Raw genomic sequence first — 27,953 nt, forward strand, 5'->3', positions numbered from 1 at the left:
GCAGCTCAGGGATTACTTGGCTCTCACTGCACGCAGCTGAGGGCTCAACAACTTGCTCCTCTGCAGCTCTCCCTGGCATGGCTAAGTGCTCAGCCTTTCTAGAAAAGCCAGGCCATTAAGTTAAGCAGCTCACTTAAGTGGATGTTTGAACTTTCTGTACCTTTGGGAGGAGAGGGATGAGAGCTGTGCCTGGGAGGTCAGAGAGCAGCCAGCAGCTGACATGCCAAAGGTCACAGCCAGCACCAGCTGGCAATGTCAGCCTGGGCTGGGAGCGGTCAGGACCATGCCCAGGAACACGTCACCACCCCAGAGAATTTCACTTGCTCCTTACAGAGTTCAACCACTCACCATCCTGATAACCCAGGGCACAAGTTTTGTTTTTACAAATAACATTTGCAAATTAAAAATTTGCAAAAGCTCCAGCAGAGTCCAGAGACACGCAGTTGTATCGAGTTACCACTGCAAATGTGAAAGGAAACGCACCTGGAATTCAGGATGTGGGAGCAGGTGAGACAGAAGGGTGCGGGGACCTTTGGCACCAGAGCTCTTTCACTGGGGACTCCTGTGACTTCTGCTCCACCCTCCAGAACCACTGAGAACTCTCTGGCCTGTGGGTAAGGCTGATAGAGAGAAAATGCTGAACAAATGGATATTATTCTGCTTAGTGGAGTGAGTTAAAAAGTTCAAAAAAACTTCACCAGCATTCTTAGCTGGTTGCAAAAGGATGGAGGGGAGAGGAGGAGCCTTGCCTCCCTGACAAAGCCTGCTCCATTGCTGGATTTTGAAATGAATCAATATAGAAAATGAGTCCAGCAGCCAGATGTCTGCTTTCATCTCTCTGCACTGGAACTGGAATAAAGCCCGCAAAATCTCCACCAAAAATACCTTCTTTGAAAGCGCTTTGTTGGTGGCTTTGCGATTGCGGGGAGGGAACAAAGGCAGCAAACGCGAGGGTCTGATGCCACCTAAAGGCCGCTTGAATTCCCACCTCCCAGAGGCTCTGCTTGACTTTGGAACTCTCAGCCACAATTTCAGAGTGTGAACTCTTGTTCAACCTCCAGTTCCCATCATCAGGCTTTGTTTAGTTTGCGTTTAAGTTGATCAAACTTGACCGAAGCTGTCCATGCTGTGTGCTGCTCCACGTGAAAACTGCCTGGGTGTGTTTGCACGTACTGCCGGCACATGTAAAAAGCACAGCTGTCGTACCCCAACACTTCCAAAGGACAAGGCTGTACAAAAATACAAGTTTTTTCATATTGTAATCTGTCAATCTTTTCTCTTGGAAACTTAAATTATTTCTAGCTTTGCAATTGAGATTAGAAACTGTGGCGAAGGGCTGAGCAATGTTTATATTGAGGATGGGCTTTCTACTGTTCCCCCAAGAGCCTGTGCAAGTTTGGCCCAGCCGCAAGTCTCTGGCAGAGCAGTTCCTGCAGGTTGTGGGACAGGCAGCATGCCAGAAGTGCCCACCCTCACTGGATGCTGTCCTGGTGCTCCCAGTGTGCTGCTGTGCCCGGGGCAATGCCCACGGCCAGGCTGGCCCCGCTCCAGCTGCCCCCACGCACACACGGCCAGGCAGCTCCTGGCCACTGCCCTCCAGAGCCCTGCACCTCTGGGAGCACCCTGCGCCTTTGAAAGGACAAACACCAACCCACACAGCAGCCCCACGGGTGAGGGATGTGTTTCCCTGCCAGTCCGCAGAAAGGAAGAGAGAGAACATCGGTGCTCACGTCAGAAGTTTCCATCAGACCCACGTGCACAGCATGGGACACTGGGCCCTTTCTCACTGTCCTTGGATACACCACGGCACATCCTGTTTGAGAAGTTTCCATGGGCTCAAATAGTGAAAACTCAACAGTTTTGCAAACTAGATATGCAGAAAATAGAAAATCCTCAACTACCTGCCCCAGAGATGACAGCAATTTATGCCATGTGCTCAACAGTGTGTAATGGTCTCAACAGGCAAGGCAGGAAAATATGAGTCAAAATGGTCTATTACAGTCCTAACCATGACATTATTCTGTCTCCTTGTGCCATCTAAAGCCTGACACAGCTCATTCTGCAGATTCTGCAAAATCTGCTTTGCTATGTAACACTTATCTCCAGAACAGCTGGAAGTCTGTAAAAGACAACAACAGGCCATCACCTGGATGTACAGCTTTATAAATCCTTTTTAATGTTCTTTCTTGGTAGCTGGCATGCAATTCCTCACAGTATACACTGCTTCTCTCTATTGCTCTCTCTTGGGTTAAGCAGCCTAATGACAATAATTATTTCCTATCATATTAATGATCCATTTTGAAGCTCATCTGTCCAAGGGCTACTACTTCCCAAAACTTAAGTTTTAATGTTTATTATGACTGTTACAAACAGGCATCCTTTATTTCCATGCTGTGGCTTGCAGAATCTCAGATCCTTCAAGTAACACTGTGAAGGAGTAAGATGTAAGTGAAAATGAAGGGTCTGATGTGGTTTGTAGACTCATGGGAATAAAAAGAACCTGAAGAAGTAAATTATGTATGTCCTTGGCCTTACAGTGGACACTCCTCTGGGTGGATACAGTGTTTACTTACACATTAGTGCAGCACTAAAAAGATTGTAGATGCTTCTGGAAACAAATTATAGTCAGAAAAATACTAAAATCTTGGTCAAGATTTATTTAAAATGCTAAACCAAAATTATTCTATGACATAGGGACCAAGTTCATCAAACTGTCACCAGACTCAGAGGACTGAATTTTGACTTTCTTGTAAACAGAAACAAAAGGCTGATTTGTGGAAGGACAAGGAAAATAAACATTGTGCAGTCCTTAAAGACATTTCACAGAGTTGATACAGCTACAAAAACAAAACACTGCAACTCCTGCAGCTTCACAGGCTCCAACATACACCATATGTTGGCAGGGCATGACAGATATCTTCAAATAACTTTGCATTAAGCTTTTTCTATAAGGAAACCTTTGTTTTACCAATAATTAAAAAGGGTAATTTCTTTGATCTATTTCCTTGCTCTGTACTCACTCAGCACTAAAACCACCCCAGTCCCTCATGTCACCTGTGATGCCATGGTGCTGCAGAGCAGGAGGCAGCCCAGGATGGGCAAGCACTGACCCCCCTGGGCTCAGAACAACTGCCTGGCAGTGCCCTGCCTTTTACCAAGGGCCTGTCCTCTTTCCAGCACCTGTGACAGAGACAAAAGCTGTTCAACACAAGATCAGGTCATTTTCTTGCACAGCTCTTAGGATAAACACAAGCAAGAAGTCCTCTCCAGAATAAATTCTTGAGAAGCAACATGCAAAATCAAAGCATCTTCTCTACAAGCAAAAGATGTAAGTGCATAAACAAAAGGCTGCTATATGAAATCCATCTATTTAAAATACTGTTTATTTGTGATTTAACATTAATTAGCATTACATCTATGAGCAATTTCAGATAACATTTATATATTTTCCACAGGACACAAGAGTTGGCTGGCTCATTCTTTATGCCAAAGCAAGTAAATAGAGGCATTAGCAAAAGGTGCAAATAGTTCACGGTTGCATTTTAAAAAATATTTATGCACATTGCATTCATTTAGATATATTTTTAAAAAAGTTATGAAAAGCGTAGTTCACAGGTTACTGTTTCTACATATGTTGTAATACAACACAAATAATGTAGAACATAAAAAAACAAAGTAAGCAACTGAAAGTTTCCACTATGATTAAAAACACTGATTCCAGTATTTAGTGACAGCTAGAAAATTGTTTCCAGGATCCATTCCAACATTGCATTATCACACTTACACGGTCAAAGCTAACCAGCCCCCAAACATGCTATAATCAACATTTTTGCATGCCAAACCACTCTCCAGCCATATTTAACAATTATATATTGTATAATATTTCAACCGGTAATTTGGGAATCACATGGATCTTAAAAGATGTACTTCCTATTGGATGACTGATTTACAGACATTTGACACAGCGAAGAAACCCCTATGTTAATCTCTATGTTTAGTTTGTATTTACAATACAGTAAAAGTACTAAAATGACAACACAAGTAAAAATGAGTAAGTGGCAGTACCACCCTTACCCATGGCACTAGGCTCTGATTTGCTCTGGGTTCATCCAAAGGACAACACAGATTCACGAGACCCTTTTACAACTTGAATGAAACTGAAGAAAAAACCCCAAAGTGTTGCACTCTGCATGAATCCATACAAATTATTTAAAACATCTAATATGGAAATGTCACTCTGCTGATTTAATAAAAATATCCCGCAATCCGTATCATATATTTAAAAAAAATAATCACCGAACTTTTACTTTCTTTGTCTCCTCCTATTTCCCTACTATTTCACTTTCCCTTTTAACATTTTTGTTTCCTTCATTTGGTTATGTTAAGAGATTATTTTTCTTCATTCATTAGCAATACCATGAGAGAGAAAAAGAACAACCCACAAATAATTTTTAAACATGAATTCAGTTCAATTTTATATGCTTTTATCCTTTGATTTTGAAGTCCCTGGATTCCTGAATTATATTTAAGTATACTCTAAACCAAGCATTCTTAAATACACTCTAACTATTAAATGCTTGGTTCACATGCTTATAATACCTTTATACTGAATGGTATACAAACATTTGAACATATAAAATCTTCTTTTTGTTTTGTCAGTTAAACTAAATTATCAATGTTAAGTGTATAAAATCCCCCTTCTTGAAAAATAAGGGTTTCCCCCGCCCCAACTGATAGAATAAAAAAGAAGTCTTCAAAAATTATATTTCACTAAAATGAAATATTTGGCAAAAAAGTTATTGAATAATGGAATTCTTTAGACATTTTGTATAGTTCCAAATAAACTTTCTCTTACACAGTTTTTCCCCTAGTATTATGTGCCAGTGTATATTATTTCTATATGAGCTAATCTTAAAAAAGATGTAAAGGTGTGCTGTTAATATGTACCCATTCAAATAGGGGTACAGAAACACAAAATATATGGTCAAAAACCACAATACAAAAATGTATGATCTGGTTTCCAAATGAGACAGCAGTTTTAAAAAGTCATATGATCACTCAACAGCAACTTTAATAAAGACTTTAACTGTACTGAAAATTTTCAGGTCTGCAAAATACTCTGAGCAGAACTGGCTGCTGCATACTGTGATGGTATTTGACCTTGCTATGATGGTAATTGAGCACCTGCCAGTGTAGTTCTACATGAAACTAATCAATGTTTCCAACCCTCATAGCAATTTTGGACACAGCTAAGTGAGAGATGAATTAATTTGCAATTAACATGAAAGGTTTTCTTGTTTGTCTCTTTGTTTGGTTTCTTTAAAGCAAAACCTCTTCCAGTTTCTACTTGTTTAGGTTAAAAGTCCAGTTTACTGCACACCCCTAACACTACGCTGTTAATGGTCAACTTAAAGGTTTAAAATGTGCAATGTCTCCTCACCACAGAACTGCACTTATGCTTCCACCTTCTCCTTCTTTTTACTCTTTTTCAGGAAGGATGGGGTGCGGAATTTCTTCTTTTTCTTTGAAGGAGATTTGGAAGGTGACCCTTCAGGGGACAGAGCCTCCTCTATTTTTTCAGAGCCTTTAATGGTAATCTCCACGCTCTCCACAGTACTCAACTGACTGACCCTCCTGGTGAGATCCTCTTCCACGTCGTGTGCATCTTCCTTCCCGTTCACCACCACAACTGGCATCTCCACAGATATTAGGTTGGCATTCTGGGTGTAGAAATCCTCATGATTTTCTGAAAGAGCAAATGATTTAGAAATTATTTATGTACACTTTCATGCAACAAAACCCAGTGTTGAGACAAAGCCTGAGAGTCTGGACTGTGATCCAAAGAATGAAACCCGAAGTGCTTAGATGTGGTTTTTTCCCCTTTATCCACAGCCTTAGTTGCTGTAAGCAGATAACACAGTCAAAATGTCATTAAGGGAAAAGGGGCTGAAAAATTTAACCTTATCTCTGCCAGGTGCATACACAGCTCAAGCTGTATAGAGTATGTACAAATCAAGCTGTATAGAGTATGTACAAATACAGTCTACACAGCATACACAGCCTCAAGCACAGTCAGAATTACATGTTACTGCAAGAGACTGATTTATGAAAACACAGCCAATCCATATAGAAGGCATTGGAGAACTTGCCTTTTAAAATGCCTACTTAGACTTCTGGAAAAGTCTTAGGCAAAAGAACCATTCTTAACATTTTCAGTAAAATCAAATATAATATCTGTTTGCTCCACCTGGTTAATATCTAAGTTTCAGCACGCCCTGAGTTGCTTTCTGTTTATGAGAATGTTGTATTAGAAAAAATTGGGAAAAAATAGTTTTCTGGACAGAGTACCACCCAAACTTTACAAAAGAGGGCTCCTTTTGACTCAGTTGACTTCATGCAACTGTAAAAGGGCAGCAGAAGAGTCGAGGACTTGGGTTATTGGAGCCCTTGGCATCAAACAGAAATTGCATGGAATACCTTCTAATCTTTCTGGGACATTTTGCGGGGATTGAGTTTGTGACTGAATTTGTGACACAGATGAACCGTCATCTGAGAATAATTCCTGTTCAGCATCTGCAGGACAAGATGTGAGTTAGTAGCCAAGCAAAAGTGAAAATCAAGCAAGAGTGTCAGTGTTAATGCTACAAGATTTACAGGTCTGCTACAGCTTTGTGTTGCTCATGCTGACAACAACACAAAATTACAATAAACAGTTGAAACTCTAAAGAATTATGGATTGTTTTATCTGATAAAAATTGGTATATATTAGTTCTTTATTAGAAAGCATTAAAAAAGGTGGCAGGACTGCATTCAAGCCCCATGGTTTTATCTTGTCAGAGTCTGCGGGTACAGTAAGCAGTTACACTATATTCTGAGTGTGACATATAGCAAAGTTGTTTTATTACACAGTATTAGTGAAGAAGAATTCACAGTAAGTGCTATTGTTAAAAATTAAAATCAACTCTGAATTAGTAATTCTCTATGGAACAGTAGTATTGGAAGAAGATATGAAAAGTGAAAGTAGATGAGACTTGCACACTGAGAGAACAGAAGTAAAATTAGAGAAGCCAGGGCCAAACATCTCAGTAAACTTTTGCTCAGTTGGGCACAGACTTGGACACTTGATCTAACTTTAGTATCAGCTCTGAGGAGGAGCTGGATTAAGATGACTTTTGTGGACTCTTCCACCTTAAGTTATTCTATGATTCTGACACAAAAATTCATTATGGTTAATTGTGCTTTAGTCAACCCCATTTCTCTGCAAACCTTTAATTGCTTTAATTTCAGCACTAACTAAAATAAAAGAACGAATCACATTTAACAAAAGAATTCTACCACCTCAAGGAATGATTAGTCCTAAGCTAGTTGCCAGCAGTATATGCTAATAATTACCATGTACACATTTTTTACAGTAGATATTTTCAGGCTTATTATTAAAATGTAAACCCCAGCAACTCAAACCACACTGCTGACCTTCCAAGCCCTGCTGCTTGCGCTCAATGGTTTTCTTGTACTCTTCCAGTTCCTTTTCGGTGAGGTGGCTGAACGGGTTGGGCGGTGCTGGCGGCGCGTGCTCATCATCAAACTGCACTGGCTGGGAAGAGAAAGCCACAGAATTTAACAGTTAAAAAATATGAAAAAACAAGCAAAAGTTCAGGTCTTTTTTTTAGCCAAAATTTGATGACAAAGTTTTGGCAGGGAACACAGATTAAAACACAGATGTACTAACTGTTGGGTAGCTGGAAACTCTTAGAATTCCAATTCACCACAGTATGTTGGATAACCTCATTAGGGATATCTATAGTGTTTGGAATATATTCTATTCAAGAAAAGATTAATATGGGCAGGTAAGAAAGTGGAAACCCTCTCTCCCAATAAGAAGCCTGTTTCTAATGAAAGCTGCCTTTCACATTGTCACACCCCACCTTTTTAACTCAGCTACTTCTTGGACTCAATTGTTATCTTTAGCATCACTTCCACAGACTAATGAAGGCTATTTTTGGCCCCATGCATTCCAAAGTTCTTCCTCTCTCACTTAAATGAGCTTAGACAAGGATTCTACTTCATTAACATTAATGGTGGCAAACTTAACATGCACATCTCAATTTGAAACTAACTTTCTAAACCTTTAAAATGAAACATGAATAAGATGTATCACACCTCAAAAACTGGCATTAAAATAATCAGTTCTAACAAAACATTCACAACAAAAATGGTCCAAGCTGACATTTGAAAGACAGGCAGCCAAATAACCTGAGCAGCTGTAAATTAGTTAATTATGTTATACTCACTGAACTTGGCTTTTTATCCACTACAATCCCTGCGAGCAGCTGAGACTGAGGTCCTGCTGTCTTTAGGTCATATCGGTTTTGCTCCCTTATCTATAGAGAGAAAATAAACCAGGTTAGAAAAAGATATTTCTCTTTCACAAACCCTATGCCCATCAGTGACTTTGCAAAGTCACTAACACAGGCAGCAGTGAATGGCTGGAGAGTCAAGATGTGCTGCTGCACCTAAAAATGAAGAACTCTTCTTCCACCTCTGAATACACAGCATATGTTGTTTGGCTCTTTCAGTACTCACAAATATTTACCCCAGTCCCAGTTCTTGCACTTCATGCAAGCCAACATTTAGAAATAAGCTCCCAGGAATAGCCCCTGAGCTGTCCTCTCCCCCCCATAAAGGATGCATGTTCAGCTACTGGAGGAAACTCTGTGGTCACAAGGTTGGTAAAGTTTTTCCTTCTGTGAATAGTTGATTGTTTTCCCTAAACTAACAGCCCTGGCTTCTAATTGTCAGAGCTTAAGAGATTGACAGATCAGATATAAATACCAATACAGATCATATTAAGAAAATCCTACAGCAGAGAATTAGGAATAAACCCTCTGTGAGCCAGTGGCATGCATGAATTTAAAAATCATTGCCTTGGACTTGTCTTATTAATCTCTGGATGATCAGAGGGCGCCTTTCCAGTTCTGAGGAAGGGAGTTGCTCCTTCTAACTCCACTTCAGTCCCCAAGGACACTGATACAGTGCTTTCCAAGAAAGAAAAAGATATGCAATCCAATGAAAAGTGTCCTGAATATCTGTTAATATAGTTATGCTGAGGGTGGAGTATTTGGTCAGTCTGATAATCAGTGTCTTTCATGCTGGAAGGGAAAGGCAGAGAGATATTTCTGTTTACAGAGAGATGCAACAATAATCTCTCATTTTCTTTTTTTTTTTTACTGCCATTAGAAATTCCAGCTTAACAAGCACTAGGGAAATTAAAACAGAACAGAACAAGATTAGAGTCTGAGACTGAATCATGCTGCAGATGATGCACAGCAATTCTGTTGGTGTTGACACCTAATTATCTACTAAATAAAAAGCTAAATAACAGGGACTACCATTCCCAATCTATAATTTCCAGAGTTAACACTCATCTTTCATCAGACTATTACACTCAAGATTTAAATATATAAATATTGCATATGTATCTACAGATTTTATGTATATCACACATTTAAATACATGTTTTTGCTGCCAAAAATCACATATAGTGTAAGAACCTTCTTAATAAAATCAAAACATTTGAAAATGTTATTTTACTGCTCTGCTGAATCATTACTTGAACACATAATTTTATTTGGAAATGTTACAATTTTCAGTTCATTTTACCTTATTTCTCTTTTCCAACACTTCACTTGGGTTTGTGTTTAGAGGAACAAATTGGTTTGGATCTTCAATTTTGATTGGCGTTCCTCCACTAGTCTTGGAGGAGTCATCAGCTTTCATCCACTTAAAAAGGAAAAAAAAAAAAAGGACAGAAGCTAAAACACCCAGTATGGTGGAAAGGAACAATTCTCTGTGTTGTTTTTCTGTTAAAGAAGAGATATCAAGAAAGGACTTTCTGACTTTATTTTCAATTCCACATGACACCTAAAAAAATAACCCCAATTCCTTTACAGGTTTGTGTGTTTGCCCAAGAGGATTTAAGTTGCCTTGAACATGACTACTTTTTGCAAATACTGACATACATTCCTGAAAAATGCAGTGTTAGCTCTGTATTAATGATGCTGTATTTAGAAAGGATCACACTTTCTAGTAACTGGCATGTAGATCAGAGCCCTTGTTCATGCAACCATCTTCCATCTCTGCTGACTACACATTGACTACAGTTTTTTTCCCTTCTCAGGCAGGGTTCTGAGGGTTTTTTTCCCCAGCTCAAGTTTAGAAACCTGCCAGCCTGCCAGCAGGAGGAGCTGAAGGTTTTACAGTTGTACTGGGAGTAGCTGAGGAGCATTAACACGCTCTGCAGTCCCACGAGGGCCACCTCTCTGCAGGCAGGAAAAGAAGTGTAAGCATCTTGCTGAGCTGCAGGAGGGGGAAAATCTTCATCATCATTGAAAGCCTGTAGCACGAACAGACCTTTCAAAAGCTGTTTTCAGTAGGCTCACAAATAGAAAGAGGACAGCAAGAAATGAATTAGAGCTTGTGTCTCCCTCATATGAAAGAAGAACAACCCACGGTTGACTTAAAGCCTTACTATATTTGGTGGATAACTAATAGCACAAGAAGAAGTGGTAGAAAAACTGTTTTCTACTTCAGAGATTAGAAGAGATGGTTAGAACTGTGAAAATAATTGTTAAATTTTATCATAAAGTGTTACTCTTACAGTCAACCCCTCTCTCCTGTAAGAGAGGAGACCCTTAGCACCAATGTCATTAAGGCTCTGAAAAGCCTGTTTTAATATGCTCAATAAACTTATTTGCTAATCCTAGTCAAGATTTCATCATATAAACCGTGCATAACTTACTTCAAGTAGGGTAAAATCAAAGTGACTGTCCAACACATCAACCTACCGTAATCTTAGTCCTGGGACTGGTTTCCCCATTCCAGGACTCCTCAGGCACATTCACTTTCAAGTATGTGTTTGGAGAGTTCAGCCATCTTGTCTTCTCTCTCTGTTGCCTCTGTGCAAGGAATTTCAGGGGGGAAAGTGGGACTGAATCATCTTCAAAGGAAAAGGCAGTCACAGTGGCTGGGATCTCAACATCACTCTTATGTCTGGGTTTTTCCCTGACTAATGGTTGCCTATAGGCATAGCCAGTTCTGTATCCCTGTGGAGGAGAAAAATAAGAAAAGAATGTTTAAAAAATTAAAGATTTTTACTATTAAGTTACTACATATTTGTAAGATGGTGGGACAAAATTGAAGCTCAAAGCATTATAAATCTTATTAAGACAGAATACTGCTGTCAGAAATAGTATGACTAAAAAATTATTTGCTTTACAAATCTAATCCTACACTCAAAACCTTACAGACCTACATAGATACCACCAGCAACAGGCTCTCACCAGGTTGTCCAGCATCCTCATGAGTGCTTCAAATTCTTGCTCCCCAACTTTCCATTTTTGTTGTGAAGCCATATTAACTCCACCTCCTCCCATTGCTGCCACGGCGTGTGTGGAAGGCTTGAACTTCTGCAGATCCAGTAGTAGGAGATTGTCTATCCCACCTGCTCCAGCCAATGCATGAACCTGGACACATCAAGGAATGCATTTCATTTGTGAAAAAGCTTTTGTATTGTTTGCTTTTCTGAATTTGCAGCAAGAGGTTGCTTAAATACATGCTGTGGTTACCTCTCAGGCTATTTTTCTACTGTCCAAAAATTGCATTAAAATACATAGCAAGTGACAGCTACAGAAAGCATTATATCAACTGCTATTAATTGCATTTCAAAAGGGGTAGACTGAAATACCTGCTTTCAGAGTACCCTAAAAACATCTCTCTGCATCACAAGATTAAAAATCTTTTATTTTTCTCGCTGTTTCAAAATGAGAGTGTCTGAACTCAAAATGAATGGTAGGGCAAGGAAGGAGAGGAATGGGAGTCTGCCATTTGCACATCCAAATGCCTCTTAGGGAGGACAGGATCACTGGGGAATAAGAACAAAGTGATGAAGTTTCTGGGGATGAGCCTAAAACTTATGAAAGGTGAGAACACTTTCAGTGGTCTCTCTTCACATGTAATAGGTAATATCTGGATACCTAACCAGGTAGCTAAAGTTAGACAGAATGGAAACACTGAATTTGTGATTCAAGTTATTTTTAAATATGCCACCCACTACCACTGCTCTAAAGACCTTCTTTTAATTTGGTTTCACAAGTCTGAGATCACAGAGAGAAGCTTCTTTTCTTGTCACAACATTCAGCCTCAGTAAAGGAGCTGGATCTTAAGTCACACTTCCCCATGCAGTGAGTACCAGCAAATCTATCATCTGACAGATTCCCTGCATGAGGCTCACTCTGCACAGCATGGAACAAAACCTTCTGTACCCTTTGGAGTGTAACACCACTGAGACTGTGTCAGTGTTCCTAGAGTGAGTATTTGTGCCATTCCCTCAGTGATTCCCTGATCACTCCAGTCTCTCTTTGACCAGGTATACAGGATTACTGTATATATTCCACAAGTCCAAAACTGTGGGATGGAAGAGGAACTCCCATCTGGGGTACAATCTGTAACTCTGCAGCATAAGTGCTTGAAATGAAACACAGATAAATTCTCACTCACCTGTGTTTCACAGGCCAGTTGCACATTGAAAATATAGTGGAATGCTTCTTCCAGTGTCTCTCCTAGTGTTACCACACCATGGTTTCTCAAAACTAATACCTAGTAAATGAAGATTCTAATGTTAAATGGTAGAAACTGGAGCAGGACATGAAAATTGTTTAGGAGGAGCATAAATGAGGTTGAATACCTTGCAACTGGGTCCAAGAACTTTTTGAAGCTGAATTCTCTCTTCCTGTTCATCAAGAGATCCCTGGTAGTTGTAATAAGCAACATCACCCAGAATCAGAGCCTCTTGGGATATGGGAAGGATGCCACATTTCATAGAAGAAACCTGTTTCATGAAAATGAAATGCTGGTAACTAGGGAAAAATGGAACTCTTAAAACTCACATCTCAACCACCCAAGCCTTTGCAGGGTGTACTTTGTCAGAAAAGAGACAAACTCCATAGGGAGAGCTTAGAAACAACCCCTCCACCAGCCTGATTTGCAATAGGATGACAGAGATGCTGTCACCCAGTCTAAGCACATATTTATTGAAGGAAATTTTTGTGAATTTTATTCATGTTTCATTCTCAGCTTACTAAATGGTTTACCCTTCTTTCTCACATTTATTACTTCAAAAAGCTAGTATAAAAGAAATTATTCATTCCTTTATAATTTGTCTGTAGCCAAGGAATGTGTATATATGTATATACATATATACATTTCAAGATAAAATAGTAAGAATTTAGTTATTTCAAACCAATTCTTCCAGGCCTGCTTACATTTTTAGCATTATTATCCAGACAATTTAAAGTTTATGTTAACTATAACATTTAAATACTGAGGTAAATCCAAACTGAGTGTAACAACTAATCAAACCACTTAAAAATGGAGCTGCATAATGCAAATGAAGATGATTTATACAGCACATTATATTATCTAGGATGCTATAAATGAAGCCTGTGTAAACTATTTGCTTTACAACCTCCTCAACCTCAGTATAATAATCTCTGAGCATCAATTTATTCCGATGCCATTCCACTGTGGTGGCCTAGCCCTCTCTCATACTTCTATGAGAGAGGGCTGGGCAGAGTTGATATTAAAACCAAAATGAAACTACTGTGAGGAGAAATATGCCCTAAGTTCATAAGGCAAAGGTGTTTCCTTTCATTCTGTGCCAAAGGAAGACTTACAGCAGCTGTGGCAGGGGTGTGGATGTGTATGACACATCTGACGTCGGGGCGGGTGGAGTAGATGGCCACGTGCGGACTGAAGCCCACACTGTCAATACTGAGAGCTGTGCTCCCCTGGTCCACAACATCTCCTAGGATGTTCACCTTGACCTGAAACAGGCAAACACACAAATGACACCCAGAAAGGTTGTGACAACTTCAGTTATCTAGAAAATTGCCTTCCTTTCTTATTTAGCATCAAATTTCCCCACACACACTCAAGGCTCAAAGCACAAAAAGTAGGAGAGCAGCCATGAATGTGTGTGTCAATAAACCACCCTACTGTACTTGCCCTTGACAGCTGCTGGAAGCTCAGTCCTGGAAGAAGTAAGGATCAGACCCTGATACAACATATATTCTACTCCAGTCTAGCTGACCTTTCCTTGTTTCTGACTTTCAAAAATGTATTCCATTAACATTTCCTACGTTTTAAATATGAAGACAACTCAGAGCCTGAGAAATTTCCAGTAAGAATATTCAGTGCACAAGGATTCATTGGAACATTAAAATAGTAATTCCTGGATCAACAAAAAACTACAGCAGGGTCATGTGTCATGGTATTTTGGTTCTGTATTTGCTGTAATAGTATCAATCTCATTTTGGTCCCCCTTTCACCTTGAGGCAGTTTCTTTACATTTATGCACTGACATGAAGAGCATATGGCAGGTTCTACACCAAAAGATGTGTGATTTAGCAGCTACCACTGCCTAAATACCAGCCTGTAACTTCACCCAGCTCATTTACTGGGCCTGGGGAAGATTATTTGACTTTATCAGCTCACTTCCAAAGGTAAGAGGTGATTCTGATAATACTACTCCTACAGAGTCATTTCACATGTGTTGCCACACTCTCATGTTATAAAAGGCTACACTGAGGTGTAGCTGAGTTTCATCAGACAGGAACACAAAACTTTGCTGCTCCACATGGAAGCTGGAGACAAAGAAACAGAAAGTAAAACTAAACCCAAGAAGAAATACTGGCAACAAAGGCTGCTACTATCTATGCAGTTAATCAGCTTTTCATCTGGTGGGTAAATATTAAAAAACCCCAAACAACACCATAATTACAGAAGTCCATTTAAGCAGCCACAAAAGTATTTTAGAAAACAGGATGAGCCTTGTTGGTTATTACAGCAGGTGAATCACATACCAAATTAGAAGCTGAAGCTTCAGAAAAAGACAGCCCTCTTGGAATAATTAGAATGTGGTCATGTTCTTTGCTTACTCTTACCTGCAAAGGAGAGACAGGAAATGGATTACTGATCTAATTTACATTATTCAGAGGGAAAAATAATTTGAATGAATAGGTGAGATTCTAAGTAAGTTTTTTTTTCTCTAAAATACTTACTGTGATATAGGTATTTGGCAAATGTGCCCACCCAAACAAGTCAGCCAATCTGTACAAACTGGCTAACTTGCAACGAGTGAGTTTTTCTCCCTTAACAAACGAGGAGGTGTCTACCCCAGGTAGGTCATTGATGGGTGTAATCATTCCATGGCCTGAAAAACAGACAAAAACAGATGATGGCCAGTTGGACAATTAAATATATTTCCAGCTATGCCACGATCTTCCAGATGCAGTGTATTTAAATGGTTAGCGAAGCAGTACCAGTGTTTATGAGACTGAATAAAGGTTTTCCTGAGCTGTCTCCTGAATCAATATCCTACATAGGACTGGAACTGAGCTCTAAGACATTTGTCACTAATGAAGTATTTTTATACTTCTTTACTACTTTAAACTTTGAGGTTTGTTTTTGTTACAGGAGAAGAGATTCCTTGTAGACTTCTAACACCAGCAAAACTAATTTGAAGAGATATCTCAGTCTTAGCACTTCAGTTCAGCCCTAATGAAGAAATTAGGATTAGTGCAAGAGTTCTCAAACCCTTAGACAGAAGGTATCACCTCTTAACAGAGAAATCATCAACATCAATTTCTGTCTTTGACTTGTGACTACACAAACATACCCCTCTCCCCTTCACGAATGCACGACAGCCTTCTGAAAGCTCACAACCTTTGTTCAGAGGGAAAGTTAAGATCAAAAGAACTAGAAGTCATTTTGGTTTTCAAGAAAAGAAGTGTGCACTTTGAGATCTGTCCCCATTGTCCCTGGCAAACAGCAGAGACAACAGTGGGACTCAGAGTCTCAGTAACCAACCAGAGACGTGAACACGAGGTTATTTGGGCTCTCTGTTCTCTTCCACTCGTTTTGTTAAATAAACCCTGAAGTACCATTTTGGGACCAAATCCCCAAAGATGATGAATGCTGACAGCTGCCACTGTACTTCAGGCTTGTAAGCTCCCATATGATGTCCACCCACAGAACTTAAATTGACTTGAATGCCTCAGTGCTTCATGACTTGGAAAGAACTTGGGTGTTAACTGCGAGATCCCAGGGACATCTTCACAAGTAGACTGCAGACTAGGAGCTGTTCTTAACTGTGGGAGCTGTTTATCTGATAATTCAGTTTGCCAGGGGATTCTCCCCACCTCAGAGTTCTTGGGTTTTTTTTAGCAACAATCTATATGCAAGAGTAGAAAAATTAAGAAACTAAATGGCAATGTATTTCACATCTCAGTTTATATTCATGTTGAACTCCTTATAGAAACAGAGCACAACACTTTGTTCCCTATGTCAGTTCAACTTTCATTAACAAATTATAGAATAACTGAGTTTGAGGATTCCAACCATTTTGGATATTATTATACAAATCAAAGACTTTGAGAGAATGAAGCCTAAAACGGCAAGTTAAGGCCACCATCTGTACTACTTCACAGCTGAAGCAAGCTCTGACAGAATTTTTATTCAAGGAAAGAGGAGATTCCAGCACTCCTAAGCCCTGGTAACAATTAAAAAAAAAAAAAAAAAAAGAGCAGTTTATGTATAATTCACTTACTGAGTGAAGATGAGGAAAAACCTGTAAAAGTGCTCCCTGTAATGTACTCAGCAATCTGCTGTAATGCAAGCAGTCCGGTGGGGTTATTGCCCTTCTTCATCTGTTCTTGAATAAGGCATTCCAGATCTTCTCTAAAAGCCTGTAGAAACATTTGAAAAACATCAAGGAAACCCAGCCTTGATAACCTTATTTCTATAATAGGTGGGGCTGCTAGTTTTGCCTCTTATTAATGTTACATGAAACTTCCCCACAGAATTTGTTTTTAGCTGTTTTAACTTTGCCAGACTTCATCATCTGACCTAAACTTTGCATGCTAGGTACTGGCAATTTGTGGGGCAGAAAGGAGGAGTTTGGTCACAGAGGATTTACTATTTCCCAGTACACAACAAGATAAAATATATTTTTTTTTAATTATTGAACTCATTATTGTCCATATTTTGGAAGAGATACTTGAAATTCGATCAGGATGTGTTGCTTTCTGTGCTGGATATTTTTTTTATAATGTAATCCCTCTGAAAATCCATTCAAATTTGATAAAGTTATAAACAACTGGAAAACTGGAGCTTATCCACGCTCAAGTAATATCACAGACATGCAAAAACTAGAAGGAATGCTATATCCTCTCTATTTTTCCATCCCCAAAGGGAAAAACCCTTCCTTCTTTTTCTGAATAAAGTGATTGCAAGCCCAAGAGATAAACTCTTGCAGAATATATAATGAAAAAGTTTTCATAGTATTATTAAATTTAATATACTATGCACTGTGGACAAAGCCTGTTCCTTTGAGATGATAAACAGATTATTCCCTATCTACAACCAACTCCTGTCCTAGGACCACTGCAGTCCTGACATTCCTAGACTCAATAAATTCTGTTCCTTCAAACTTACAGGTTACATTTTCTAGCCCTCTCATTACTTCTTGGCAGCATCTTGCAGCTTTTCCCCAACCTTGCAGTGCCCAAAGCTGCACATAACGCGAGCTGAGGTGGATTGTGAACACTCCTGGTTCCTTCCAAAAAGACATTTGGTGTCTTTACCACGCAGCTGGCTCCCATTATAACTCCAGACTATTCCCTGTAAGTAATTGCTCCTTTCAGTTTGCCTTCCTTGGCAGAGCACTCGCTCTCAATTAAAGAAAGAAAACAGTTCTGTATGACAAATGTAATTTCTTCACTGAATTTTAATTCAGTCCTTCAAAACACCCACTCTGCTGGGCAAAATCCACCAATCCCTGGGGTCTGTTCACCAACAGGTTTTGATCAGCAGGAGAGAGTGCTACCGAACCCCACAAAGACATCCTCAAGACTCTGATACAGCCTCCTCAGCTGCACAGTTGAGTCTCTAGGACTCCTAATTCCCAACTCTTCAGATATCCATGCTCTCCTTAGAATAATTCGTCAGGATCATGTCTGTACCTGAGACTTGCTAGATTTTCCAAAGTAAAGCCTCTAAAAACTCCCCTTGACTGACTCTGAATGATCTGCTGCACAGATCTCTCAGTGCAGACCAGAATATTCACGTGGCATCCCCTCAACAGCTGAAGAACATCTCACCAGCCTGAAGATGAACAAACAAAGTCACATTTTTCTCTTTTGTGGCTGCTGTTGGTAAGGTCTATGCAGCAGGAGAAAGGAGCAAATGAGGAGAAGGAAAGGAAAAACTACAGAACTGAGAGAGGAAAAAAACCTAACAGGGGGAGAGAAGTGGAGGACAGGGAGCAATGGCTGTAAACTGAAATGTGCAAAGCTCCAGCTCAACATGAGGAAGAACTTTAGATCAAGGGTAGCAGAGAACTGGACCAGGCTGCCCAGTTTTCTGCATTATATTAAATTACTCCTCCTTCAATCCAACAAGGACTATTAAAAAGATCTGCAAAAATATTAATAGTGAACTCTTATTAGTCATATTCAGATTTCTGGAAGTTTTTTTAATCTGTACAATTAATGTTACTTCCATAGCAGAAAAAAAGGTAATGCAATATATTTTGGGAAATTTTTGAAAGAAAGATTTTTTTAGTTTATTGCATATTGTATTTTTAATTCTTCTGCTTTTTGGTCATGTTATTTTCCTTCTGAGCTTAATTTTGCACCTTAATGCTAGCAGTAGTATGTTACACATTTGCTAAGACTACTACAAATGAGGATTTAGTGTTGTATCAACAGCTTTGTTAAACCAAGCAAGCAGTTTCCCTTAAAAACAGTTTTAGAAATAAGAGAAGATAGGTAAGAGGCAGGAAAGTAGCAAATATGGAGGTTTGGGATGAGTTGTAAAGCAGGTGAGAATATGGATGAAGTGCACAAAATCAGGTATGCAATTTATCCACATGCCAGAGCATAATGATGTTTGCTAGCAGCCTTCAGCCTGCCACATGGGTATCTATGAATATTCCACTACATTTCATCCACTGCTACAGACCTCTGAAACTTGGAACTGTATATCCTTAGGTAACACATGTGCTAACACAGCCTTCCTCCATTTCTGATTATCCCAGTGGGCTCCTATGAAGGGCACCACCTTCTTGTGGTCAACAATTTACCTTTAATAAGAGCCACTAAATGAATGATATTTATTGGATATTTATTTCACTGTACAAGACTGATTTCTGTAAAACCACTAGCTTGCAGGGCTCTGATTCTGGGATCTGACCAGAGCAGCAGGAGCCTGCATCTAAAAACATAACTAGAGCCTGGGGACCAAATGGTTTGGTTTTGCTTTAATCCATGAGATTGTAATATATTTATATATGTGTGGCATTACACTGCCCACAAGTGATCAAGCAAAAGTCATACAAGTCATATTGGAGAGAGATGTTTGCAAAAAGATTACAAACATGCTGCTCTGGCACAAAGCAGATATTTTTCAAGCAGAAAGGTAATTTCAGATGTAGTATTTGACAAGAAAATGCTCACAAAGGAAAAACTGTACTGTGAGATGAATGAAAAATGATGTTACTCCTTGGTGTATTCATGATGTATGCTCAGCATTGCTCAATCAAGAGAAAGTTTCAGGGATTTAGTAGGCTCTTTGGGCACATGTGCATTGGTTTGTTTGTTTGTTTGTTTGTTTGTTTGTTTGAAACCATGACAACTTTAGACATGAGACACTAAGGGCAGTGACTTTCTGCAGTGGGGTACAAATCCCAAAGTGAGCAGCATAGCACTTCTTGGCTGCCCATGATCCTGCCAGCACAGCTGGACTCAACACCTGCCCGTGCCTGCACACAGCAAGGGTGTAGCCAGGCTAACCCACCCCTCACAGCTGGGAATCATTTCCTGTTTGCACAAGCATCCTCCTGTCTTCAGGGACCTCACCTGCCCAGCCAAGCACCTGGGTCCCCCCTGTTTGTGCTGAAGCAGCACTTCAAGCATCAGCCTGAAGGTCTGAGAGGAAATATCCCATGGTGTGAGAACTGGGCCCCTCACAGCTGCTGGGAAGGAGGAACAGTGACATTTCAGACAAGGTGCACAACCAGGAGGATGCTGAGTGGGGCTTTTACTTTAGTCACCCAAGAGAGTAGCCTGACCTTGGCAGAATGCAGGCTGCTGCTCTGCTTCCATCTCACCCACCTTCTGAGTCCCACTCCACCAGCTTGCTCTGAGACATGAATTTCCCCACCACTCACGAGTAAAAATGAACAGGGCAGCTCAGCCTGTTCCTAAAACTGCTTCCAGAATTCCACTCTTTCCAAAACTGTAGTCAGCTTTTTTACACCAGCTTAGAGCCTTACATGGTACTGCGCAGCCTGCAGAACAGACACAGCTTTTCTTGATGGAGTCATTAGTAGGATGATTAGGTCAAGGTCTTTCTAATATCATAAAACAGTTCTTCTCCAGAACTATTTGCAATCATCTTCCAAATACACATCATAGGTTCAGGCAGTTTAGATAGAAAAATCTTTCAACTTAGATCTGCTGAAAGTCAAGAGCGAAGTTAACAAGCTCAGTTCTGACTCATTTACTTCCATTTTCTTTCAGAAGTACAGTCTAACTGTGAGCTGACAGTGTAAATTTGGGCTTTTAAGAATCAAAGCCACATCTGCATGTACCAGTTGACAACTAGTATTTTTCAGGAAGAACTAGAATAATTAACTTGCTAGAATAACCTATTTTACATGGATATACACATACATAGTGCAGAATAACGATGTTACTAACAAACTTTGTATTAGTCTCTTCATCTTGCTAGGCAGCTCTCTAAGGATGTTAAGAAGTACAAAGGCTTATAAGTATTTTGACTACCTATGCTGTTTCTTTTTTGTTGACCACTGACTTCCACATGTATCCAACCAAAAGAAGTAGAAATAAACAAATAATAATGGTATACAAGTCATCTACAAATACTCCACACCACTGCAAACCTTTAAGAGGGGAAAGCACGTGCTCACATTAGGACTAATACAGTAATGACTAAACAGTTTCACATCATTCTACAGGAAAGTAGCTAAAAAATACATGTGAGGTCCCTACCTTTAACAGCAGCACTGCTGTTAGACTTAAAACTGCCAAATGATCCAAAAACCCATTCAACCATTTTCACTTTAGCCCATTTTGATCAGAGTTTCTAATATCTTAAATCCATTTTTAAAAAGGGCATAATTCAACTTATCTAAACATACCCACACAGAGTCTCTAAGCCAAATCACCACCACTGAAGAAAAGTTTCAAAACTTAACTGGTACTTTGTCCTCGAGAGAGAAGAGAGGTTAATTTTGGTTCCCGTGCTGTAAACACGGCTGCCTGTGAGAGGAAGACCTTCACTGAAACAGCCAACACAGCTCCTTAGAGGCTCTTTCAAGACTGAAGTTTAGATACAAACAGCCAGAACCCTCAGTGGAAAAGGGTGGAGCTGGCCACAAAAAAACCGCCAGGGAGCGAAGGCTGGCGGGGAGAAGATAACAGTCACAAAAAGTGTTTGTCAATGCTGTGAAAGAGAACAAGGGGGATGGGGCTTCTGGGTTAAGACAAAAAGAAGCAGCCTTGGTCGTAAGTATGGGGAATTAGCTGAAGTTATAATAATCTCTTCACTTGCACTGAAGGGTGAGGGTACCTGGGCTGGATTTAGTGACTGGGCTGACAGCGAGGCGCTCCCCACACAGAGCTCAGCCCGTGCCAGTTTTTCCAGCTCCTCTAACCTGGTGCACACTGGCTTTCCTCCATGAGCTGCAGCAGAGTGTTCACTCCTATGATAAGCAGCCTAGAGATACCCCATGATTAGAGCCAAACCTGAAGCACTCAACTCCTCTGCCAAGCCCATCCCAACCAACACAGAGGCAGCCACTCACACAACTGCTGCTCTGCATGGGGGTCTGGGTCCCTCCCTCATGTTCTCTCATGGAGTAAAGCCATACCACACATCCTTCCAAATGGAATGTAAATGAAATATAATGAATGCAATTGGAATGTACAATGAAATGTAAAATGCTAGACGAAATCAAATTTCAGCTCGTCAGGGGTCTCACTCATTTCTGAGCATAATTAACTGGGATTTTCAGTAAGTGCAGGACTTGGAAGGGTGGGAGCACATATGGTGAGGATGCACTAGGAGGGATGGCAGAGCTCTTGCAGGGTGTTCTGGATGCACATGCTCCTGCAGCCAAGGAGAAAAGTCACCAGTCATGGCTTTCCAAGGTTTTCCAGGTATTGTTCATCTGGTGGCATTTATATCTAATGAGAAAAAAACACAGGTCAAACTAAGTGGAAAGGAGCAATATGGAAATAGAGTGGAGTGAAGGGAACCCAGTTTGATAGAAAGAAGGGAAATTCTCATGATGTGCACTTGTGATACAGGATGTTGGTGTGAATTTACAGTGCTCACCACAGCTACAGAAATGAATGATAGCTGGGCACGGGGATTTCTTGGGTCCCCACAGAGATCTAGCGCACGGCCTTGATTTGAGACAATGTTACCCTGACCCCAAACTCCCTCTCAGTTAAAATGTTGTCACAGTGCACAGGGGATCTTTAAGGGACATTTTGTAGTATGTTTTCAACTGACATATCAACTGAGCTCTCGCCTCTGGGTGAACAAAATGCTGCACAGGTTGTATGATGAAAGCATGCAACTAAATAAGCTACTGGAATGGGAGGAGAGTCATGACCTCCCAGCAGAATACTGGGAAGATGTCAGAGAAGACAAAAGCCAGAGCAGGGAGCTGCAGGGTGAGAGGACTGCCCAGTGAGGAGGTCCTCAGGTGAAGCAAAAGGTTGTGTGTCCTTTGTGGCCAATGGGTGAGGCTTCTGAAGGATGTGAAAGGCTTTTGAACTTCTGAGAAAAGAGCAGTAAAAGCCAAAACATATGAGGAACTGAAAGGACTTTGATATTTTTAAGAAAATAAACTGCCGCAAAAGGGAGTGGTATTGCAAAAATACTGGATGTTCACTTGATACAAACTAAAGTAAGCTAAACAGCAAAAGCCGGGGAAAAAAATAAATTAAATCATCCTTCATCTCTGTCCTGATGGTTTGAAAATAACATATCCAGGAAAAAAAATTCAAGTGTGGGTGGGATTGCTTGTTTTTGAGGAGAAAAATCTGCCTGCATGCTGCATGCTAAGGCAGACCTCTGAATAGAAGAGTTGCTAAGCTGTATAGTTATCTCCCCATGTTTTTTTGGGCAAGACCGGCTAGTGTGGGAGGCAGGGGGCTGTGCATGTGCAAGGCAGGAAGGGAGGCACAGCACAGAAGTACATTCTTAACCTCAGTACAACCCCCCCAAATTTTTCAGTCTGGATAGTTTCACCTGAGCCTTCCTGCAATGGCAGTACCAAGCCAGAGTGGCCCTGAATTCCCTGCAGAGTCACAGTGGGTTGGTAGACACTCTCTAAATCCAGCACTAAATTAAAGTAAAGCCTGATGGGATCCTGCCAACACAGAGCTCAACTTTAGAAAAAAAAAAAAATCCCAAGCTCCAAATAGCTGTGTTTTATATGTAAAAATAGCCAGTGCACATCCAATGGGTCTCAAGAAGCCACACAAAACTTCACTGGTAAATTAAAAACATAAACTGCACATTTAAATTTTAGTAACTGGGCATTTTTATGTTTACATGAAACAGCTGTTCCACTCATCGCTCCAGACACAACTTCTTCTTACATTAGGAAAAATAATGAACAAGTATATATACATAACATATATATACCTATCTATCTATCTATCTATCTATCTATCTATCTATCTATCTCATATATAAGGACATTATCCTCTCCTATTTCCATCCTCATCTGTAGCTTTCCTTCCAATACACCAGTATAAAGGGATGGAAGGCATTCCTCAGTGCAGCCTAAGCCCTGATCCTAATTTCCCACTGGGTTACACACATTGTCCTGCTAGTTCAAGCCTGTAGAAGCTTTTCTGCTGGGTGGACAGTTGTTTCACATGGTGCCACTGTGCTGGAAGCAGTGTGACACTGCCGCCTGCCTGCAGAAACATCCAACACCTTCCCTGCTTCACCATGGCTGTGGGGATCTTCTCCCCATCTCTATGTTCACTCAGCTCCTCAGTGCTGAACTGGCTGCTCAGTTTTCATAAACATCATATTTGCACAACCACTGCCCTTTTTTGAAAAAGTGCTTTAAGAGTTTCTGGTTGCTATGGTGACAGCATCAGAGAAATGCTAGAAGGAAATAAAGGCCAGAAGGACTTGTGTACCATAAGTGAAGTAAGGAGTTGGATGGTACAGCAAATATATTTTTGCTCTGTGAAAAACATAGTAACTCTGTGTAACAAGCAACATATGACTGTTTAGCATACAGACAAAACTGTTTTTAACTGCAGAGTTAAGTTGGAAAATATAAAAAAAATCCCAAAACAACCAACCTATCTTTTCAGATTTTGGGTATATTATAGGGCAATTATTTTGAACCCAATAAGCAATAAAACTAGCCCACTGTATAAATGCAGTACCTTTCTTTAAAAATAACAACATGCTACCTGAATCCTCTGAAACTGAGGATGTTACCAAATAAACCTAAATGGCTTTATGCTAAGATTGGCCAGCAGTACTTCTGGATGCTATCAGGCTGCTCAGGCCCAGCTGATTTTAATTTCTTTCCACCCTTCTAACAGACACAGAAGAGCAAACATGTTCAGTTTATCAGATTCTACAGGGGCTACATGCAGCATTAGGCAAACACATCTGAGAACTCACTGATAATGTCAGGACATTCTCCATGGGCAATGGTCAGAAAACAGCTATGATTTGTTTAAGGTTTAATATGAACAGACTCCAAGACATTAGCAAACATCAGAGGTAATGGAAATAGCTTTTCAGTAGCTTTTAAATTATTTAATTTAGGAAAGGGAAATTGCACATCAGAGAGGAGTAGTCACATGGCACACTAGTATGGGCACCAAACAGTACATCAGAGAGATGCAGCAGCTTGATGTCTGAAGGTGTCTGGTCAGACCTGTAGCCCTTACAACAACATGCACGGAGTAATACAGACTGTGGTTCCTGGAATATATTCTCTAATTTATTGTCTTTCTAAAGGATTCAGATTTTCCCACTTGAAAGAAATAAAAAAAAGCTTGTTAATAAAACTAGATTAAATTAGTACCTAAGCTTCCTACTATGTGACAGTGATTAATCCTTTAGTTTTGCACCTCTGCTCACAGAAAGTGCATGTTAAGAGCTCACCTCAGTATATCACCACCACAACATGCTTGTGTACTTTTAAGACAGCTGCTATCCTTGCTAGATACACTTCACATTTACTAATACTTGCCAGAAGAGGAGTCATTGACTATTTCTTTGATCTGAATGCATTTATCAAGGCTTGGTGAAGATATGCATTTATAGATGTAAGACTGGGTGAAGATTCACCAGCAAAGCAAGCTCTTCCTTAAACTGCATCTCATAATTTCTATTCTTCTAAACACCTTACAACTATATCTCATAATTTCTCCTCTTCTAAACACCTTACAATTATATTCTCTCTGTCAAGTGGAATAATCCAGAAAAGCAATAAAGTTCCATGAAAATATCTAACACAATGTAATTCTGCAGCTATAGAACAAAAACACTATGGACAATGCTCATCAATTCACTCCTGAACCTGTGTTACACAGACTGGTAACAGGAACAATATTTTCTGGCCGTTGTGTGATGAACTTTAAATTCAAGAGAACAAGGTAAATGTTTTCAGTCCTGAGTCCCAGGGACAGTATAGCACTCAGCAGCTGGAGCCTGGCACACTGCACCTTCCACCCCAAATAAATTCTGAAATTCCCTTGATGGACATTTACTCACAGATACTGTATAAAAATGCTTTCATTTCCTTGCGTGAGAAATCACTGCAGAGTTCCTCTAAATTTTCTGTATCAGGAAAAGGGAGGATAAAAGGAGATACTTGAGGGGAAGTGGGAGCTCAGACAACTCCTCTTCGTGCCTGATCCCACACTCAGCTCCCACGTTCCCATTTCTCTCTAAGCCAAGCAGGCAGCAGGCCCCTGGCTTATTTGGACAACTGTTCCCTTACACAACAAAAACTTGCAACTTATTGGCAGCTCTGAACAGTCACTTTCCAAAAAGTGCTGGGCTCAGCTTCTCTTGCAGCAGGACACTGACAGCAGCCCAGCAGCTCTCTGTCCCACAGCCTTCTGCTAAAACAGCAGCCTAAACTCAGGGGTTCATACCCCTCTTCACAACCCTTCCTAAAAATCTGCATGCTGACATTGCATCTACCATAAAAAAACACTACAGAGGCTGCAGCCAAGGGACTTCAATTACATCTGGCAGACTTGGCAAAAGATGCCACAAAATGTTAATGAAATAGTTACACTCATCAGATTCAATACTGTCATCAAAAGGACCAAAAAACCACCATCACATACAAAACTAAATGATCTCTCCAACTTATTTTTATCTGTTAGGCTAAAGATTTAGTCTTTCTGTGAGTCCTGGCTACTCATAATGTGAGTATTTTAACAGGAATGAGTAGACTCTGATCACATTTTACAATTGAGTATTTAACATAAAATGGTCATAATTAAAACATTATGCAGTACCTCCTTAGAGTATTTTCCTTATAAAAGAGCCTGGCTGCAAACCCAAGCTTGCACAAATTGACTTGAAAAATAATAAATTCCTTAGTCAACAGGTTCACGTTATACTCAAAGCAACACACAGATCCAAGAGACACTCCAGGACAACACTTTAGCAAACAATCCTGTTATTCATGGATGACTATAATAGGGTGATTACTAACAGCTGTTTGCAATCTCTTTACATATGGAAAACCTTCAAAAAAAATTACAGAAGCACCCCAATTTACAGAAGAACTGAAGACAGAAGGATCTGTAAAGCTGCTTAGCCCCTTTCCAGTCCCATTATCCTCAATACTCGCATTACACATGGATACCCCTAAAGGATCATTCCACAGGCCTTACTCACTCCCTGTGGCTTCAAAATACTCAAAGCAAAAGCATTGCTTTCCAATGTATTCATCAGGTTAAACTCAAAGAATACAAATAGGTATTAAAATATAAATTAAAACTACTACAAATGTGGTTCAATAGATTGAATAGTTTTATATGTAGTCTACACGAGTACTGAACTTACACAACCAGTAGATGAGCACTAACGTGGCTAAGTAGGGGTATGATCACCCTCAAGGACACAAAAAGAACATAGTCTAGCTTTTAAATAAACTTAACCCAATTATAAATGTTAATTAAAGCATTCCTGATGCAAATGATAGGTTAATATTCAAACCCAGAAAGCAGAACACCACGTAATGCCCTAATTTGTTCCTATTTGACCAGTGACTCCTTCACTCTCTTCCCCGTCCCTAAGTTTTAATTAGGAACCCTGCAGCCAGCCACATCTTTCTGTAACAATGCAATGAACCATAAGAATATAAAAGTATCAGGAGAAAAAAAACAACACTATAAAGGCTGCTTGCCCACAGACAAAACACCACACCAACAAAATGCCGGATAATCTATTTAGCGACTTTTCTTAGAAGATGGTCCCGAGATATTCCATCTAGCTGTGACACAGATTTCTTTTTTTACAACACCCTTTCAATTTTACTCCCCATTAGTGGCACTCACAGGGCTCTGCAGTATCTGGGTGACCCTCTTCCTCTGCTCCATCATATTGAAGTCCTGTCTGAGGTCGGGGGACATGTTCCTCTCTCGGATGTACTCGGGGTCATTCTCATTGATGCGATCAAAGTACCGCTCCTTGTGAGGCATCGTGGCAGGGGGAGGAGTGGTGATCACCTGGCTGGCATCAGCACTCATGCTTCAACACTGTGCAGGGAAGGCTTCCCCTGAAACAAAAGGAAAACA

The 27,953-nt window shown here is 40.1% G+C and overlaps 1 protein-coding gene across 3 annotated transcripts in view; it reads right to left on the bottom strand.

Moving 5' to 3' along the window:
- Positions 1 to 3,365: 3,365 nt before the first annotated feature.
- Positions 3,366 to 27,953, bottom strand: part of ADD3 (adducin 3) — a 92,434-nt gene continuing 67,846 nt past the window's right edge. For 2 of the 3 annotated variants that reach the window (XM_054277391.1, XM_054277392.1), the window contains 14 exons: positions 27,714 to 27,934; positions 16,664 to 16,802; positions 15,117 to 15,268; positions 14,919 to 14,999; positions 13,731 to 13,880; positions 12,743 to 12,886; positions 12,556 to 12,654; positions 11,340 to 11,522; positions 10,845 to 11,102; positions 9,661 to 9,780; positions 8,292 to 8,381; positions 7,474 to 7,594; positions 6,478 to 6,573; positions 3,366 to 5,746 (listed from right to left, as the gene is read on the bottom strand). In XM_054277391.1, the coding sequence (XP_054133366.1) occupies positions 5,454 to 5,746; positions 6,478 to 6,573; positions 7,474 to 7,594; positions 8,292 to 8,381; positions 9,661 to 9,780; positions 10,845 to 11,102; positions 11,340 to 11,522; positions 12,556 to 12,654; positions 12,743 to 12,886; positions 13,731 to 13,880; positions 14,919 to 14,999; positions 15,117 to 15,268; positions 16,664 to 16,802; positions 27,714 to 27,905 (2,118 nt within the window). In that variant the 5' untranslated portion in view covers positions 27,906 to 27,934 and the 3' untranslated portion in view covers positions 3,366 to 5,453. The remainder of the gene's footprint in view (positions 5,747 to 6,477; positions 6,574 to 7,473; positions 7,595 to 8,291; positions 8,382 to 9,660; positions 9,781 to 10,844; positions 11,103 to 11,339; positions 11,523 to 12,555; positions 12,655 to 12,742; positions 12,887 to 13,730; positions 13,881 to 14,918; positions 15,000 to 15,116; positions 15,269 to 16,663; positions 16,803 to 27,713; positions 27,935 to 27,953) is intronic. The other variant, XM_054277393.1, reaches the window with a different exon arrangement.

This window comes from Melozone crissalis, unplaced genomic scaffold, assembly GCF_028551555.1.
Source record: "Melozone crissalis strain CALT ecotype California unplaced genomic scaffold, PUWL_Pcris_2 ptg000019l_1, whole genome shotgun sequence".
NCBI lineage: Eukaryota > Metazoa > Chordata > Aves > Passeriformes > Passerellidae > Melozone > Melozone crissalis.